General features: G+C 38.0%; 2 protein-coding genes across 7 annotated transcripts in view; one reads left to right on the top strand and one right to left on the bottom strand.

Moving 5' to 3' along the window:
• Positions 1-46: 46 nt before the first annotated feature.
• GSKIP (GSK3B interacting protein) lies at positions 47-4,122 on the bottom strand. Of its 3 annotated transcripts, none has more exons than XM_080397754.1 (3): positions 3,769-4,122; positions 2,588-2,846; positions 47-1,951 (listed from the first exon to the last, which is right to left on the bottom strand). In XM_080397754.1, the coding sequence occupies exons 2-3, from the start codon at positions 2,843-2,845 to the stop codon at positions 1,790-1,792; spliced, it is 420 nt and encodes a 139-aa protein (XP_080253880.1). In that variant the 5' UTR covers position 2,846; positions 3,769-4,122; the 3' UTR covers positions 47-1,789. The 3 variants fall into 3 exon arrangements, with proteins under 3 accessions (XP_080253880.1, XP_080253881.1, XP_080253879.1); XM_080397755.1 differs by having other exon boundaries at positions 3,885-4,119; XM_080397753.1 differs by having other exon boundaries at positions 3,680-3,893.
• Positions 4,123-4,457: 335 nt separating this feature from the next.
• Positions 4,458-18,751, top strand: part of ATG2B (autophagy related 2B) — a 48,186-nt gene continuing 33,892 nt past the window's right edge. For 3 of the 4 annotated variants that reach the window (XM_080397738.1, XM_080397739.1, XM_080397737.1), the window contains exons 1-9: positions 4,458-4,836; positions 8,420-8,582; positions 10,407-10,559; positions 11,546-11,648; positions 12,650-12,812; positions 13,300-13,479; positions 15,906-16,002; positions 17,075-17,257; positions 17,932-18,086. In XM_080397738.1, the coding sequence (XP_080253864.1) occupies positions 4,675-4,836; positions 8,420-8,582; positions 10,407-10,559; positions 11,546-11,648; positions 12,650-12,812; positions 13,300-13,479; positions 15,906-16,002; positions 17,075-17,257; positions 17,932-18,086 (1,359 nt within the window). In that variant the 5' untranslated portion in view covers positions 4,458-4,674. Of the gene's footprint in view, positions 4,837-8,419; positions 8,583-10,406; positions 10,560-11,545; positions 11,649-12,649; positions 12,813-13,299; positions 13,480-15,905; positions 16,003-17,074; positions 17,258-17,931; positions 18,087-18,751 lie in introns of those variants that run through there. The other variant, XM_080397740.1, reaches the window with a different exon arrangement.

Genomic DNA, 18,751 nt, shown 5'->3' with positions numbered 1-18,751 from the left:
CCCCTTTCCAGCAGGTCCCCCCCCCAAGAAAACTACAACACACTGGTGCATTTATTTAATGCTTTAATCATTGAAATTGAGCAAGTAAACCAGTCGCAAGGAAAAATATTCAAATATAAATTTGGTAAAGTACATTCTCCTCACAGAGGACTAACCACGTGCCACAAACCTGTGTGCAAAAAGAGAGCCTATGAACAATTTTTAGAGCATGGAAGCACACCCTAAGGTAGAAGATTAATATCAGAAGTTTCAACCTAAATAGATAATAACCACAAAATTAAGCTCTGGAAAACAGAAGCAGTAACTACAGTTGTCTTGTCATAGTTGTACATCACTACCCCAAAGCTATTACAAAAGCTCTACTAGGCTTCTCCAATTAATATAACTAACCCTTAGCAGGTAGAAGTCAATATAGCTCTACTGAAGTCACTGGAATCTGTGACTTTATGAGAACTGATGTATTCCTAAGCATGGCCCCCAAAAAGCTACTGCATGTACTTGTCACAAAAGCATGGCAGAATAATGGCAGGATTATTTAAAGAAAGATGCACAATTATTTAATACTCCAAGAATACAAAAAGTATGAACATCACAGAATGTTAGCTCAACAGTACTGGTATTTCTAACCAACTGTAATTTTAAAAAAGTCAGCCATTCAGTATGTACTTGAAAAGTTACAGCACAACAACAGGTGTATAAAGAGATCTGTACCAGGTATTAAGTAGAAAATACAAGTTATATCTTGCAGTTTGTATTAGTCTTAGCAAATTTCATACAGCCTTTGGTTTCAAACCAATACAATGCAATTGACATTGCAGTGCTTGCTTAGTATTCATCAGGAGAGGATGCTGTACAATTGAGGGAGAAAACGTGAAAAACGGGTGTAGCAAAGTACTGTACTATAGAAAGTAAAGGCTGAAGCAAAAATAGTCTTGGGTATATCCTGTACATCATGTAAACACACATTCAGAATAGTAAACAGGCTAAAATGTCTTCCAAGCCTCCCAGTTACAATATAGCATACTTATACATATATATAGCATATATAACATAGTTGTTAGGAAATGTAGCCCATTACATCCTAATTCTGTGCTTAACTCATTTGCGATTCAGACAATACATTCATATATTAGCAGTACCTCTCATTTATTAGTTCGAGTTTGCTGGTTGCCGTAGACAAGGACAGATCAAATAATTCTGAGCCTTGCTTTTAACTCAAATACTGTCACTATGTAAGCAATGCTCAACTGTTCAAGAAACATCTTTCTTGTTACCAAAACTGAGCATTTTCAGATTTATGTATAGCAAATCAAGCTGAAATTCTGTTCTTTGCAAAAAGTATTCTCCCAATTATTCTTCATTAACTGGGTAGAGCAAGTAGCTTCTATTTTAAAAAGCAGGTATGAAAACTACTAGTAAGCACAAAAAAAATCACTACTTGTACATGTAACATTTAGTCTCTATATTTTTTTAGAGTTTTGGATAACAACACTTTGAAAAGAGACCAAATTTTTTGAACATTGTAAGCAGCAACTTACTTGCTCACCTACAACAAAAAAAGAAAGTAAAATTAAGAAACTTTTTTGTTATTTATTGAAGTGGCTTTTAATAGCATTGCAATATACACAAATCTACTGTAGCAAAATATTATAGAGTAGTACTAGCATGAATTAGATACTAATGCAAGAAATTAAGCTTAAAATGTTTATGATTATGTTTGTAAGAAAGATCTCTGTGCCTCATACTAAGAATTCCTTCTAGCATTAAATCTTCCTCACACCCAGGTAAATCATGACTGACTATCTTTCTTCAAAGCTTCTAGTCTTTGCAGTAATGCATTTCCAAAGACCTCTCGATAAGCAGGGCTGAGAGAGTCCAATAACGAGTAGACAGTTTCATGGTACGGAGTTTGCAGTCTGTCATCAGTCTGATCAAAATCATAAGCTACTACCTGCAACAAAGAAATGACCGATTAAATTTCTGTGGTTAGGTCCATGTTTCAATAGGAAAGAGCTATCACAACATTTATCTTTGGCAGTCAGGGAAGTACAGTAATATGAGAATAAAAGGTACTGGATTTAAATTGCAGTCTGTGCTTCCTACTATGGGGCTTAGTGGTAATACAGTATTTAGACAATTTCAAATACCTTTTGTCCAAAACTCAGAATATTAGTAAATATATCATTATGACCTTTGCAATGAAGTCTTACATCTGCATGTTTGCACACACACACAAAAAATACAAATGGTGCAAAAAAAGTGTTGTATATATGCTGTTTTACTGACTTATCTGGGTACCCGAGAAACCCAAAGACTGGCGCACCTGTAACAAATTGCTGCTTCAATCTTCATCATTTTGTGTCTCAAATAAATGCCTGTTTTTTAATCAACTTCCTTTCTTGCTTTGTTGGAAGTAACTAGTTAAAAGTTTCACTTTCTAGGAGAAAACATGTAGGAACAGGCTTTCATAAAAGTACAAGAGGAGTATGTAGTTTTGGTGTCACTGAAGAATTTTTCTAGGTACCTTTTGAAAACAACAATTGTTCAAAACAATGAGGCTTATGAAACGACAAAAAAGTTAGTTTACCCTGAGTCCTGCTTCGGTGAGCTCCAGGCAGTATCTGTTCCTTTCCCTGGTTTCCACATTGATATATGCCACATCCACTGCACAGGGAAGTGTTTTTGAGACAAACATGTTGCTGACAGCAAACAGAACATCATTCACAACAGCTTCAGCTTCTAGTCTCATATCTTTCACATCTGTTCCTTCAAAGTCTCTATAATCAGAATCCTCTTCAAACCCCGCGTTATTGGGCAACTCCATAGGATTGCATTCAGTCTCCATTCTGCATATAGAAACATTTATTTTAGATTTATTATACCATTACACTCCATATATATTAATACCATAAAATTGTAAAATGAGATACATCTCAAGCAGACATATTTAACGTTGTCCAAAAAAAAAAAAGGGAAAATATGAGACCTAGTGACTTCTGTAACTCGTGACAGTTCAGAGAACTCAAACTCAAGATGTCGAGCACAAGTGCCGAAGGAGGTTATGCCAGCACACAGAAGGAGTTATCACTGAAGCTGCTACTTCTTATGCAAGTAACTTGCATTCTGTTGTATAAGACGCTGTTATGATTCAGCAATAATTAAGTCTGCATTTTGCTGATCCTGAATGCAGTAGGAAGACAAGTCACGCCAGGAAAAAGAAAAGGAAAACCTATTGCTGGAAAATTTAAGAAAGACTTAGAAAAGCCTGTGAACTAAATGGTTTACCAGAGACTATAAAGACATATTAACTGCAGCTTTTTGTTTACAGTCAATAAAGAACAATTCTCTTGCTTAGCTTTTATCCACAATTGTCAAAACATTTCAGAGACAGACATCGCTGGCCTTTGTAAGCAACTGTCACCAAAACGGGACGGGCTCTGTGGGGGTTACCACCACAGCGGCTCCAGCAGCTGCCTTTCAGGTACCAGTGTCGCCAGGAGGCCGCAGCTAACGAGCGCCCAAGGGACCCCCCCCCCCCCGGGCCAGCGGGGAGAGCCCCTGGGACACTGCCCCGGGAGCCCAGCACTGCTGCCGAGAGGGGACGCGGGCTGGCAGTCACCGCTCGGCGACGCGCAAGACATTCGCTCGGTCAGATCCATCGCTTCCTAACAAATCCCACCTTGGACCTACAAACAAATTCCAAAGCAGCCGAAGGCGGCAGGGGAGCCGGCTACCGAGCTGCGTAGCCTCCCGTTCGCACTGACTCACTCCGATTTACTGACAGCGAAACAGCCCCGGCGCGCACCCGCTCCACCGGCGGCGCAGCGCGGGGGCAGCAGGGCGCCATCCCCGCCGGCAGCGCCGCGCCATGGCAGCCCACCTACCGGCCCCGGCGGCGGGGGGCCGAGGCCCCGCCGCCCGACCCCCAGCGGCTCCGGACACAACGGCAGCCGCCGCTCCGCCCTGCCGGCGGAGAGCGACCCGCCCCGCTGCTTCCCCCGGGGCCGTTCACTAGAGAGGCGGCCCCACACGCCGCCAGCGGCGCGACGGCCCCCAGCACCCGGCGCCCGGCCCCGGCGCCGCCCGGCAGCGGAGGCCCCTCCGGCGCGACACCGCCCCCTCACCCACCTCCTGCGGCCGCTTCCGCCCCCGCCTCCTCCGCTCGGCGACGCCACTTCCGCGCGGACGTCACGGTGCCGGTGACGGGGTTCGGCGGCGGGGGGCGCGCGGGGAGGAAGGCGACAACCAGCCCGGCTCGGCCCGGCCGCCCTGGCCGGAGAGCTGACGCGGGGGGGCGACACGCCGGTCCCCGGCCCCGTGCCCCGCTCCGCGCACCGTTCTGCTGCGCAGCGCGGCTGCGGCGGCCCCCTCCGCGCTTGCGGGCCGCCGGGAAGATGGCGGCGACGGTGTCCGAGTGAGGATGGGGCTACCTGTCGGCGCCGCTTCGCCCTGAGGGGAGGCAGTGCCACCCCGCCGGCGGTGTGAGGGGCGGGGGCGGCGCCGCCTGGCAGCGGGAAGCCCCTGCGGTCGCCCGCGCTGAGGGGCGAGGCAGGGCCCGGCGGCTCCTCACCTCCCTCTCGCCTCCCTTTCGCCGCCCGCCGGAGGGGTCAGCCCCGGCCCCGGCCCCGGCCCCGTCCCGCCGCCTGGCCCCGCGGCCCCCGTCCCGCAGCCGCCATGCCGTGGCCTTTCTCGGAGTCCATCAAGAAGAGGGCCTGCAGGTACCTGCTGCAGAGGTACCTGGGCCACTTCTTGCAGGAGAAGCTCAGCCTGGAGCAGCTCAGCCTGGATCTCTACCAGGGCACCGGCTCCTTGACGCAAGTCCCTCTGGATAAGTGGGTAAGAGATGCCGGCGCTTCGCCCCCTCGGCTGCTGCCGTGTCTGAGGGACCAGCTGATTCCCTGCCCCCGGCTGCCACCCACTTTGTTTTCAGTACCCAGCCTCCTTTGTGTAGAAAGTTACAGCCATAATTCGCATATTTTCCAGGGAACTCTTTTTCTGGTACGCTAGCACTTAAAAAACCCAACCCAAACTGAGCTTTTATTACAGATACGTTTTTCTAGCTACCCTTCGATTTTGTTATTTTAAACTGTAAGGAAAGAAACAAAGTTTAGAAGAAAGGAATAGCTGCTGATATTTCAGGGAGAAGGAACTAGTGTAGCCCAAACTACTAGAAAATGCTGCTGTAGTTACCGAGGAGCATGTTCACTGGCTGTTACTGGAGATTATAAAAACATGAAGTAATCCGTGTGGTATCTGTGTTTTGTCTTCATCTTGGAGGCATGTGGGTTCTTGTTGACAGCGTTATGCTGAGCTTAGTCCGTGTAGAGCTCTAAAAATTGTCCCCTAGTCTTGCAATAGCGAAGGTACTTGTTGACATTAAATGGCAAGCTGTTTTTAGCTGGGGTTTGCTTAGCAGGTGGAGTGTCACGCTTTGAACCAGCTGGAGCTTTTTCAGTCTTGGTTGTGTCTATACACACACAGGTATGCATACTTGCAGCCTACTGTAGTAATCCAAAGGCCTGTGTCCGTGTTTGTAATGTTTCTTAAATTTTCTTGGGTCAATTACCAACGTTACTGAATTCTACCTGCCAGTCAAGTGACTGTCATGAGGAACCTTAAGCACTGCTGTGAGTCAGTCATTGAATGCCAGGGTAGCGCAGATGGTGACCTAGGTGTGCAGGCTTCTTGCTTTGTAAAGTACTTTCAAAACACATTTTTACTGTACTGCGTTCTGGTATCGGGCCCATGCTGGGTACATTTGAAAATACTTGTGAATATGTGATGTTTTCAAATAATGCTTTTCCAGTTGTTTGTGTGAAAACACGTTTGAAAGTGGCAGGAGACAGACTTTGCAGAAATGTTCAATATTAGAAGTGTTTTAGTGTGAGGGTTTTTGTTGTTTGCATGTTAGTTTTCTTTTCTGGCTGTGCTTGCAGCTTGTTTTCTGCGGCCAGCAGTAAGGCTGGCTCGCTTTAATTTAATTATTATGCCCTCTAGTGGGTATCTCAGCGCTCTTCACTGGTCAAAGTGACATTATTTAAAATGTAAATCAGCAGTTATGGACCAGTACTAAATGAACAGTTAATTACGTATACGTACAGATTACAGGTGTATGCGCTAGTGCTTCAGTTATCGTCCCCATTTGTAGATTGGCATTTTTTTTTTCACTAGTAAACAATGACATGTTTGAGGTTCTCTGCACGTGACTTTCTCATGTATGACAGATTGCAAAAACAGATGCCGCGGAAGTACTACAGGGTTGGGTTTTTTCCCCCTAGTCATTGTAAGCTTGTTCTCTATGAATCACCAGGATGACTGTATTTTTACATATTATCTTACCCGTTTTTGTAGATACTTCTGTTCATCACTGTAGATATTTTAGCCAACATGTGTTTATTGAGATATGTAGGAATACCTGGGGCTGTTTAACCCCTTTGATTCTTGGGACTTGAGCTGTTTAGAAAAATGTAACCCATAGTGTTTGTAGTTGAACTTTAATAAACACAGAATAGTGCTTTTGTTACTAGTATTACTATGACTTCCAGCTGGAGGCTTTCAGTTGATAATGTTGGAACAAGTCCTGATGTCAGTTTCACTTGGAATGGTCTAATTGCTGCTTTCTAGGAACAACTGGCTTGTTTATGAACTAATGTAGCTATAAGAGTACTTGGTTTTGGTGTTTTAGGTTGTTTTTTTTTTGCTTTTAGATAGTAAATGTCTATTTCAAAATAATGAGGAATATACTGCAATACACTCATTTTTATTGCCATGTATGTTGGTAGCAAAAAGATATTTGAGTCAGATTTATTAAAAATATGGTAACTAGCTTACTTCCTGCTGTAGAAAACTATTTTGTAAAGGTTTATGTAATTTAAATGAATCTGTGGTATTTCCAAATATAGCTTTCGTGCCAAATAATTATTTTAGTATATTTATAATCTTACAGTCTTATGCTCTTGCCACATCTATAATTCTTATATTTAGTTCAAAATGAAGTTTCAATGTCACTGAATCTTATTTGATTGTTAATTTCCTGATAAAATTGTTTCAGGCTCTGTTTCTTTAAATTTGGTGTCTTTTTCAGCTGCTTGAGTGGACTTTGGTACAGAAGCTAGAAAAGCCGAACATGCAAACAAACAAAGTTCTAAAAGCAAAGTTATTAAGAGCATAAGCAGAGCAGTAAGTTAACATAATGGAAAAGTCTAGAGACTTAAGGATGAAAAACGTTATTTTCTGAAGACTTTTTTGTTAATTTTTACTTTAAAATTATTCTTTATAATTAGAATAAAATTTTTACTAGAATTAAAAAAAACCACACTTTTAAATTCTTATTGAAAAAAAACCCCTAATTAATTTAATTTATGTATTTTAAAAGCGGTGGCCCTGTTCAATACAGGAAGGTCAAAACCACATTCTTTGTGTTGGAGATTGTGCCCTAGTATTACAACCATGGTCTTTAGTAGGGTCTTTATATTAGAAAGTTGCTCTGACTTAATTTGGTATGTGATTTATATTGTTTTTTCTATTGTTAAAGCAGCCTAAATAGTTCTTGTTCAATAATTGTGGTTTTTAACTAAATTTTTGAACCAAGGCACAAATAGGGATTTGCATGGGTTTTTTTAACATATATGTGAAGAATATGTTTCCTCTGCATGAATGTAATGAAAGCTATATAGTGCAACAAGTGAGTCTTTTCTGAGGATTATGGAAAATGTCAAAATCCTAAATTGCGACTTCAAAGCTGGTGTTCTATTTTCTCATCAGTTTTGTTTACTGTGTGATACTGAAGGCAACTTGACTGTAGTTTTGTTTATGATGTCACTATAAAGGACTGGGTTAGCCAAACAGTTTCTGTAGAATATTGGTCTGTCCATTGAGCTTCAATTTCAAAATTAGTGCTGAACATTGAACACATTAAAATATACTTTAGAAATGGCAAGTTTGTTACTTGTATGTTGCAAGTATGTTACAGCAAGAGGTCATTATTTGGTTCCCTTGTTCCAGTGTCACAAAGAAATGTGACATGAGCATTACACTAAAATTACAGGGTAGTGAAATGCTCTGTACTTTTTGCATTTTTACTGTGAGCCTGTTTTCAGCTTTCTTCAAGTATTGCTGGAGAAAGAATAAATTAACTTGTGTCAGTACTGTAGTATTTGTAACAGTAAAGTAGCAGAATTTTTTTGGTATAGTCCAAAAATACAGGTTATGCAGCTGCTACAGAGAAATCTGTATTATGCTAAAAGCAAAGTAATTAATGTGAAACAAATTACAATAGAAATAAAATACTTGAAAGTGGCCAGTTTATTGTCTCTTTGAATAAAATTAATTTTCTGGTAGCCTCAATTTATTTTATTTATTATATGCAAAATTATGCATGTGTTTTGTTTTGTTTTTTTATAATATTATTTTCTTTTAGTGTCTTAATGAGATCCTGGAGTCTGCAGACGCTCCTCTGGAAGTCACAGATGGATTTATCCAATCAATTTCTTTATCTGTTCCATGGGGGTCATTGCTACAGGATAACTGTGCATTGGAAGTAAAAGGATTAGAGATGGTCTTCAGGCCAAGACCAAGGCTTGGTAGGCTTATTTTTTAATTTTCAGAAAGGAGATTCTTTATATTTTTTTCAGAGGCATAAGGCTACACTTGATTTAGTCAGTTCTTAGCCTTTTTAAAGTGCCATTTAATTTACATACATACTTTGTTATTAATGCAATAAAGAAACTGTCAAGTGTTTATCAGTTGATTGGCAAGTGTTTCTCAGTTGGTTGTTGTTCTGTTAAATAACTTAAAATGTTTATAATGTTTCTACTGTTGTATCTCTTCTTCCAAAGTCTTTGAGATGTATTGAAATGAAAATAATACTCTGCGCAAAGGAGTTTTGGTTAGATTTTTAGGGTGCTGTATGTCAAGTGCTGTTAAGTCAGCGTTAGTAGCTGGCTGTTAGTTGGCAGTAGAGTAGCAATAGTGTAAGACTGTGAGGGGGGATTACAGTGAGGTTCTGGCTTGCTTTGCCAAATTGAGGGTAAAAGATAGATCATCTTGTATATTTGGAGAACAACTAACAATGTAATTGCTATCACAGTCTGAGATAATGAGTTTTGATTATAATGCTGAGAGGGTTGTCTGAGCTCCTCTAGCTTGTCTGTATCCATATGAATCTAACTGATCTAGTTAGACTGTCTCGGTGCTGATTGTCAAACTTCCGTACATTCTGTTAAGATGCGTTGTTATAGTGTGTGTGGGACATCTAGTGCATTTTCAGCATGTGGAAAATTTTGATTGAATGTCTGAAGAATTTTTATTTGTTTTCCTTTTTATAATGTAGAGATTTAGAAGAAAATATTTCTTTAAATGAACCATGAAGAAGAGAAAAAATGCAGAAAACCTATTTTCCACCTTTTGCAAGTCACCTTGAGTAACTTGCTTATCTATGCTCTGCATTTCATTTTTATTTAACTGGCACTAAATTTTGAGCAATCTTGTTATGTAAGATTATTGCTTTGAAAGAATGGTAGTATTAGGAGGAAGCTTTATTTATTTACTTGCATGCATTCAGTTCTTTGATGCACAGTGCTTTATAATACAGTGGAAAACCCCCCACAATGCTGTTTTTATCGCACTTCTGTAGCCACATGGATGTTTCCAGACCTGAATGCTAAACTGGAGTGTTATGCCTGTTTAACATGTTTTTATTTGTGCTAATTTCACTTTTCTTTGCCTATACTAGACTCTTACAGTTTGGTTAACTTCTCTAATCTGGTTTTACAGTATTTGCTTACAAAGGGCTTGGCATTAGCTGATAGGAATGCACTATCAATTAAGTTATTCTGGCTCCTGAAAAACTTGTTCAGCTTAATATGTGCTGTGCTCTTGGATTTCATTATATTCTACTTACTATGTCAGGGCTGTGATAGATATTTAAAATGTGTTCTAGTGTGCTAAAATAACATCTTACACTTTTAGTCGTTCCCTATCTAGGATATGTTTCAAATGGAATAAGAAACCTTAAAATAATTCTTAAAAAAACGAACAACAAACCAAAATTCTTATTTGCTTGATTTCTCTTTGCCAATTATGCCTGTCAAGTCATACCAATATAATTACTTCAGAAATTACTCTCTTAAACCATGCTGCAGATCAGTTACGTTAAATTGTGCTTTCATCTTGTTTATATTGAATTTTAAAATACCAGAATCTTAGCAATGCAATCTAAATAGATTCAAATAATTTTGAAGTAGTGAAGTGTATAGAGAGATTATAACTAAACTTGTTTTTAAATATGACTTCTTACTAAGCTGTTGAAACTCTTCTCTGGATGTGCCAAATATATTATTTTGTTTTGTCTGTATTGTTTCAAAATGTTCGCAGTCAAATTTATTAAGACTTCTTTAACTCCACAGCATCTGGGTGTGAGCCTATGTATTGGTCAAGTTTTATGACCAGTAGTATGCAGCTCGCAAAAGAGTGTCTTAGCCAAAAATTGACAGATGAACAAGGAGAAGGGTCCCAGCCTTTTGAAGGACTTGAGAAATTTGCAGAAACTATTGAAACAGGTATGAATTAATTATTGAGATGTGAATAATCATCTGAGATTAGTTTGTTGTGTCTCAGTTTTACAAAATGGCATCACATTTGTCAAAACTTATTTCACAAAATTTCACTTGTTATCATTACTTGTAAAGTTTAAACAGGAAGGCAGGACAATTGATCTTGTTTTCAAAGGGGGGGGCGGGAGCTCAGTTAATTACTAAAATATATGTTTACTTCCCTTAGTGGACAGAATGAACCCTACTTCAGGGCAAGTTGGAGTTTACACCAGAGCAAATCCAGCTAAATCTGTGCCTGAGTGATTGGTGAGATTCCTTGGTTTTGGAGGTGTTAGTTTAGTTCATCACACAAACTTTAGATTGTTAGTATTAATATTGTTGAAGGAGAAACAGAGAATGGCTTTTGAGCTGTTTTTACACAAAGCTGACCTGTTACGACATACGTGTATCAATAATCACACCATGTTGTTAGAAGTACTTTCGAAACTCTGTTTTTTATTGGTGGTGGGTTTTTTTAAGTGGCAGAAACTAAGGGCTTAGGACCACATTACATGGTGGAGAGCCTAGTGCTAAAATGTACAAGCTAAGGGAAATGTTTAAAATCAGATCTAGAAATAGAAGTATTTAGCCAAAGTAGTGTGATGCTATAGAAATCTTTGGGAGTTCAGACATGGTGCACAGTAAAGCAGGTACTTCCTTTGAGGATCATCCACACTGAGCCATAGAAAACTTGGTTTGAGTTGTCACTTGCTTAAATATCCTTGCGTTAAAGGTCTGTTGCATGGTATGGATGTACATCTTGGACGTTTAATAGGAGTTTACATTGTCACTTGATGTCTTGTTACATTATTAAACTCAGTTGATCATTTCCAGTGAAATAAATACTGACAACTTAAATAAAATGAAAGACCATTTTAAATTGGTTATAAAAGTAATTGTCGAGTAACTTGGCTTAAATGCTTGCATGGTATCTTTTTGTTTTCTCACTTAAGTTCTAAGAAGAGTGAAAGTTACCTTTTTAGATACTGTTTTGAGAATAGAACATGTGCCGGAAAACTCTAAAAGTGGAACTGCACTTGAAATTAGAATTGAAAGGTAAAGATTTTTTTTTTTTTTCCTTAAGTCACTCTTTGCCATTTCCTGTACAATACATTTTACCCAGGCACACACATTCTTAGTATACAGTTACACACTAGATTTTGGGCACCTCTTCTTATAATGCCAGTGAGCATGTTATTCACTTAACATGTTTAAGCTAAAGATATTTAACCATCAAATTAGAAGACTTCTGGATTTCCCAAAGATAAGTGAATCACCACTTCTGCAGTTAATGTACCATTTCTCATGTGTTTACCAGTCAGTGGATATTGTGGGCAAATCAGGCCATCTCTTCGATACACAAAAGGAACTGACCTTTTTGAGTAAGACACTTGTAAATATTTTCGGAAAGGCATAGTCCTGAAAAAAAACAAAACCACAAACAACTGAAGATTTTAGGTCCTCTGTGAGCTTTCGGAAGAGCCCACATGTATTCTCTGACTGTGAACTTGAATACTGTACATGTTATTAAAATATTTGTTTTGACCTTTGGGATAGTGTAATTTTACTTTCTCGCAAAGTATTGAAATCATTACTATGTAAAAAAATTGATTTCACAGAAATTTTGCAGGAAATTTTCAACTTTTCATTTTAACAGAATGTTACTTTCAAGTAATACTTTCAGACAACAGAAAAATACTAGATACCAGATTTTTTTAAAAATGCAGTTTCTAAAGCAAGAATTGCCAGTGACCCAGTGGAAACGTATGTATAGAGGTGTTGGGCAGACTCCTTGGCTTTGTGTTCAGATTAGACATAAGTACTAGGGTAATACACTAGGATATGTTCACACTGGAAGCAGGTAGTCCTGTGGTGTCCTGTAGATAATATTTCTACCCGTTTCCAGAGAGTGGTGGTTTCTCCTTTGATGACAGTCAGTGGCATTGTAAATAGCATAAAGAGAGAGAGAGAGCATGTACAAACTTAAAAAGCTAAATGGCACAAAAAGGGTAACAATTTGCATGCACCTATCATCTTTATTTCCTTTTGCCTCCTAGAACTATGTACTGTGATGAAACTGCAGATGAGTGCTCTGGGATTAATGTACATCAGCCCACAGCTTTTGCTCACAAGTTACTGCAGCTCTCAGGTGTCTCTTTCTTCTGGGATGAGTTTCCTGCATCAGCAAAGTCCTCTCCAGTGTGTTCAGCTACACAGCTGGTAAAATTAAATACATTATATAAGAATGTATATTGACAAAGGATAGACTATATTGTTACACTAATATATTAGATTCCTTCTGAAGGAGATACAAGTTAACTTTTACTTGCATCTGTGTTCAGTAAGTTTCATAATCACTTCCTGTTGATTTTGAGAAGGAGGAAAGAAAGGGAGATTTTAGGACTTGCTAAAATTTAGGATGTATTGTACTGGAATATGGTTGCAACTTGAATGTGTAGAAGTCCTCTGCAATATGCTGTTCTGTGGAAAGTTGCTCCGTTTTTTTTTTTTTGCAAAGGCCTAACATTTCACATTGTACATGCCTTGTTTCTTTCACAGTTATCAATACATGTTTTTAAGGCCATTGTCAAATTTGTATTTGTGTAAAATGATAATTTGTGTGATAACCTTATTTGAAATGCCTTTTTTTTTTTTTTTTTTTGTAAGAAATGGGATACACTCACTCCTTTCTCTGTAATGTTTTAAGGCAACTGAACCAAAGCTTTCACCTAGCTGGAATCCAAAAATCATTTATGAGCCACATCCACAATTAACAAGAAACTTGCCGGAAATTACTCCTTCTGACCCTGTACAGATCAGTAAGCTGATTGGTAGAATGGAGTTAAGCCTAACATTAAAACAAAATGAAGTACTTCCTGGAGCTAAGGTTAGTCATGCTTTTCTGGTCTTTAACTAAATTAATAGTTATGTAGGATTTTATTTTTTTACTGCATGAAAAAAAATGGTGAGATTCTCAAGGAGGAAGAATCCCCTTAGTTTTGTTGTAGATTGTCTGCATGCAAAACCAATTAGACACCTTTACAGTGGCCAGGCAAGCCAATGGCACACTGAAGTCTGTTAAAGAAGAACTCCTGTATGTTAGAGAGACTGAATTTATGTATTGGAGTAACTCCTGAGAAAGTTGTTTTGCTTTCATGAAACTCCTGCTGCAGTTTGTTTATTCTTTTTTTCTTGTAGTACTGTGACTGACTTTGCCTATCTATGTGTGAAATGTTTAACTGGGTGATTAAAATAACTTTGGTTTTAAAAGGGTACAATTTACTTCAACAGCTGCAAGTAAACCTTAAATGATTGATTAGATTGCAGCATTGTAAAACTAGTATCAACTACTGCCAAATTTTTGTAGTAAATTTTACTTTTGTATAGATTTATAGTAAATCAAATAATAATGCCATCTTTAAATGCGACTAGTTAAAATAATAAATTATTTGACATTTACATTAAAATACAGGAAGCAAAGCAGTTGAAATGAAGTTCTGTAAGAAAAGTACTGTAAATACATTCCCCTTGCCTGCAGTTCTAAAGTTGGCTATTGACCTGTCTTGTATAGTCTACTACAGTTGAAAAATTTGCTCAGCAATTTGTAGTCAATCTTTAACTTTTCTTGTTTCTTCAGTTAAGAATAGGCCTTGAAAAGTGAAATAACATATTTTGTTTGGTGTGAAATAGATATGCTGGCTGTTTCAAAAGTATGAATAGTTAATGCAGTTAACAACCTTTAAATTAAGTGATGTCTAGATGTTTCTAAAGATCAAAAATTTCCCACTTTTGTATCATTAGATGTATTTTTAGGGTAGCCAGAAGAAAAATGTCAAGGGCAGAGTTGAGAGTAATTTTTGTTCTATAGGAGATGTTCAGTATAATAGAATGCAGAGTAGTAGTCTTTGCAAGCTGGGCTTGAGTACAGGCAAAACACTTTTTGTATGTTAAGTAACAGCAACATCTGAACTAGTGAATGTTTGCAATATTGCATGACAAAATCAAAGGAGAAGGGTGTTTTTTGGTTTATCAGGTAGAGTTAACGCAGATTGGAAAGACCCTAGGCTAAGCAATGAACTGCATCTGTGTTAAACTTTAAACCCTGGAAACTGAATTACATTAGAACATCTTTGATTAGAATAGGTGTTTCAAGCATGTAAACTACAAAATATACTGTGTAAGTTCACGTCAGGTATAACACGCTTCTATGATTTCATTTTCTTTCAACTCTTTGCAAAAGATGGAAAAAAAATAGTAGGAAACAGTATATAAAACAAATTCATTGTTTATTTTCTCCGCTTAGATAAATATTCCCCTAAGTTCTTTATAAACAAAAGTGTATTTTCATATAAATGTATTCCATTGCATCCACTGGGTCACATTTGCTCCACTCCTTCTTCCCTGACCTTGGTGTTTGTTGGACTGTTCCTTTTGCTGTTTTTATCTCACTGCCAACACAGCATTTTGCACTTTCTTAAATATGTTTTCACAGAGGCACCACCAGCTTTGCTGATGGGCTCAGCTGTGTCCTGAGGTGAGTCCTTACAGGGCTGGCTGGCAGCAGCTCTGCCTAGCACTGGGCAGACCCTGCCTGACCTTTTAGCAGTGAGGCTCCCCCTGCATGTCCAGCTGCCAACACCTTGCCACCTACACCCACTAGAAAGGTATAATCATGAATGGACCAATGTCTGGGAGTACAGGATTCTATAATTGAAAAATATATCTATACAAGTCTTTAAGATAATTTTAGCTTGAGCTTCTGAGTGGCTTGCTTTGTTGTGTACTATCTCAAACCAATTAGACTTCTACAAACTTCCCACTCTTTATGAAGAAATTGACTTTATTCATCTGTATACTAAAGAGAAGTCCTGAAGAGAACCCGTACAGTTTTTAAGGTCTACTTCAGAAGGTGCTGACTTCAGTATTTTATTATCAGTACACAGTACTAACTATATTGTTGATTGTCTCAGGAATTATTAAAGCAGCGAAAAGAAATAGCAGGTTAATAGTATTCTTGAATTTTCCTGTTAGGTGACTGTGTATTTACTTTAAACTACTGAATCGTCAGTGATACACCTGTGTTTGTCCTGCCAGGCTACAGATTGGAAGCAATACACAATTAAATGTCTAGCTGTCATTGTGTAGATGATGACACCGCTAGAGATGTGAAGATGAAGACGCTGCTGGAATGGTTGTATTCCTTACAGCATCAAAATCTATTATCACAATAGATGATTCAAGACTTCGAAAGAAAAATTCCTTAACTGCTCTTGAAAGTGGTTTTTTTTGTTTTTTTTTTGTTTTTCTTTGTAGTTGGATGTAGATGGACAAATAGACTCTGTACATCTATTTCTGTCACCAAGGCAGGTTCATCTTCTGTTGGACATGCTAGCAGCTATTGCTGGACCAGGCAAGTGAACATTCTGTAAATGTTAAATGTGTATTATGGTGGACAAAAAATAAACTTTGCAAGATAAACAAGTCTGCTCAGTGGGAAATAAATATTTGTGATGGTAGAATATTATTAATTTCAATCCGATATTAGCAAAATGTTTTGTAGCTGCCCTGAGTAGGTCGATGATCAATTTATTGGCTTAAGTTGCAAATTGTACATGTAGCTAATGAAAACCTAGGCTTGACAAGTAACTGTGTAATAGAACAAGAGATGGGGAAATGGTAAATGGAGAAAATCAGGAGGCCAAAACAGTTTTGGTTCTTGTAGCTTCTGTTTCATGAGAGGGGCTTAGCAGCCTGGTTCCTTCTCTGTCCTCTGCTTTAGCGGCAGGCACAGAAAATGTAGAACAGACAGTAATTGAGGTCATTTGTCCATAGCTGCTAAGCAATAAACAGCAGTGTTTCCGTTACTGCAGTAGTAGGATGAGGGTGGTTTTGTTTGTGTGTTCCTTCCCAACGCACCTACCTAATGTAACAGCAGTTATTAGGCTAGATATTTAATCTTCTTTTTGAAAAGATTTATCATGTCCTAGGTAGATGCTTAATATTCTTCTAATGATACTGCTACATATGTTGTACTGGACTTGTTCATTGTTTTTGGATTAACTGGAAAAGCATTACATATAGTTTCCCATATGTGTCATCTTCAAACCTGAAATTTTAATAATCCTTAATAGTTAAACTCTTAAGAGGTTGTATCTTTAGTCCCGAAAGCTGACTGAGAAGAGAAACATGTACTGATATTATATGTGAACACATTTATGTATATGAGCTGAAAATATTTTTTTTCAGACTTGAAATTAATGAATGTGAGGGAGGGGGTAATTTTTTTTGGGCAAGTAAAATCTTCAAAACAACAAACTGCATGTATATACATATCTGATATACAACAGATCTGTATATACAGAGATGTACACATATATACAACAACACCAGCTGGCTAATTTTCAGATTAATTTTTGAATTTTCTTTGAGACCCTGGTAATGAAATTACAGTGCACTTTCTGTCCTTTTTCTGAATTTCTCAGAGAGTCTAAGCAGGATAGAATTGTCAAACAAAGATAGGAAGAACCGGCCAATGCAGCAAGAGGATGAGTATCGGATTCAGATGGAGTTGAAACGTTATTTAAGAAAAGAGTCTTTATCTGCAGGAGCATCATCTGAACAAAGCTTCTATGAGACGGAGAGTGCCAGAACGCCTTCTAGTCGTGGCAAGTATAAAAGATGATCCCGCATAGCAAATAACTGTTGTTAAATTATATAAATGGACTGTTTGTCTTTTATCTTACTAACTTTAATATCAAAAGAACTTTGACTAAGAACAATTGTGTACTATTAATTGTACTGTTGAATAAAAAAATAACACCTAGTTTAGCTATCGGGCTAGACTTGATTCAGTATTTCATTAAAACTGTTCAGTAATCTGTCTGTTACTGTGCAACACAGTAAATACACATGCAGTATAACATTTCAATTGCATGTTTGACAAAATTAAAAACAGAATAATAATTGCATTGCCTGCCCTGATATTTATATTTTTATTTGAATAATTTTTTATGATTTTTAAAATGTAAAAATATGAACTTTGAATTTTCAGAAGGAGAGTGTATGAATTTGTAGATATTATGCCAACTAGAATATGAAAATTCAACATTGAACTGTTTTTGTATGTATTCGGGGTTTTGGTTTTTTTTAATAATCCCTGTCCATAGATGATACTAGTCTCAAGAGAACTTGGAACTTCTGTAAATAATATATTTAGCTGGTTATTCTGTCTAGCAGTTAGATTTCTAAACTTAAGAATACATTTCCACTTTAAGTTTGGGTTGGTTTTTTTTTTTCCCCAATTAGAAAATAACTCTTTGCTATCTGTGTTTCTTATTAGAAGAAGAAGTTTTCTTTTCAATGGCTGAAATGGACATGTCTCACAGCCTTTCCTCCCTTCCACCTCTTGGAGACCCTCCAACCATGGATCTAGACTTGTCTTTAACTAGTACATATACAACTACACCAGCAGGATCTCCACTGAGCACAACAGTGGTATAGTATCTAAATCTAAAATATTTTTGAAATTAACACTTCTGTCTAAAACTTGCATATATATTCTTTATAATATCAAGAACTATTGCAAGATTCTAGGACAACTGAAAATGTTTAGAGCTGATAGTATTCCTTTTCTGCTGTGGAACTGGTATTGGAAAGTTTCTCATCTGTTTGGGTACCAAAACAGGAAATTTAATGTATTTTTTTTCAAATGCTGTGTAGCTTATACAGGATGTTTTATGATTTATTTTCTTTTTCAATAACTGCATGTTTGCCATCTGGGTTTTCTTTTAGAAAGAACTACACAGGCAATGACAGTAAAAAGTACAAAATTGTTGTATTACGTTATTACTCAAGCAACATAAAAATTGCAGTGTTGATATCGCCATCTTTCCTGAATCTGTTACATGGCTAATGTTTTGCTTAGTGAAAGCTATGGAACACAGTTGTGCTTTTTACAGAGAAACGGGAGAATATACGCTTATGGATAGAGCAGCTTTAGCTTTAAAATATATGTGGGAGTATGTGATGATAGTATTTAGAAAATGTAGCCTGAAGTAAAGCATATTTAAATTGTTCAGTTGAGCACCAATATGCCATGAAATGGCGTCCTGTTGTTTGTTTATGCATGTATCTTCTTTTTGTTCCTTTACCTTATTATT

The sequence above is a fragment of the Falco punctatus genome (genome assembly GCF_963210335.1).
Source record: "Falco punctatus genome assembly, chromosome: 7".
NCBI classification, from domain to species: domain Eukaryota; kingdom Metazoa; phylum Chordata; class Aves; order Falconiformes; family Falconidae; genus Falco; species Falco punctatus.
The sequence above is the reverse complement of the archived record's forward strand: the minus strand, read 5'-3'. Positions and strand labels throughout refer to the sequence as shown.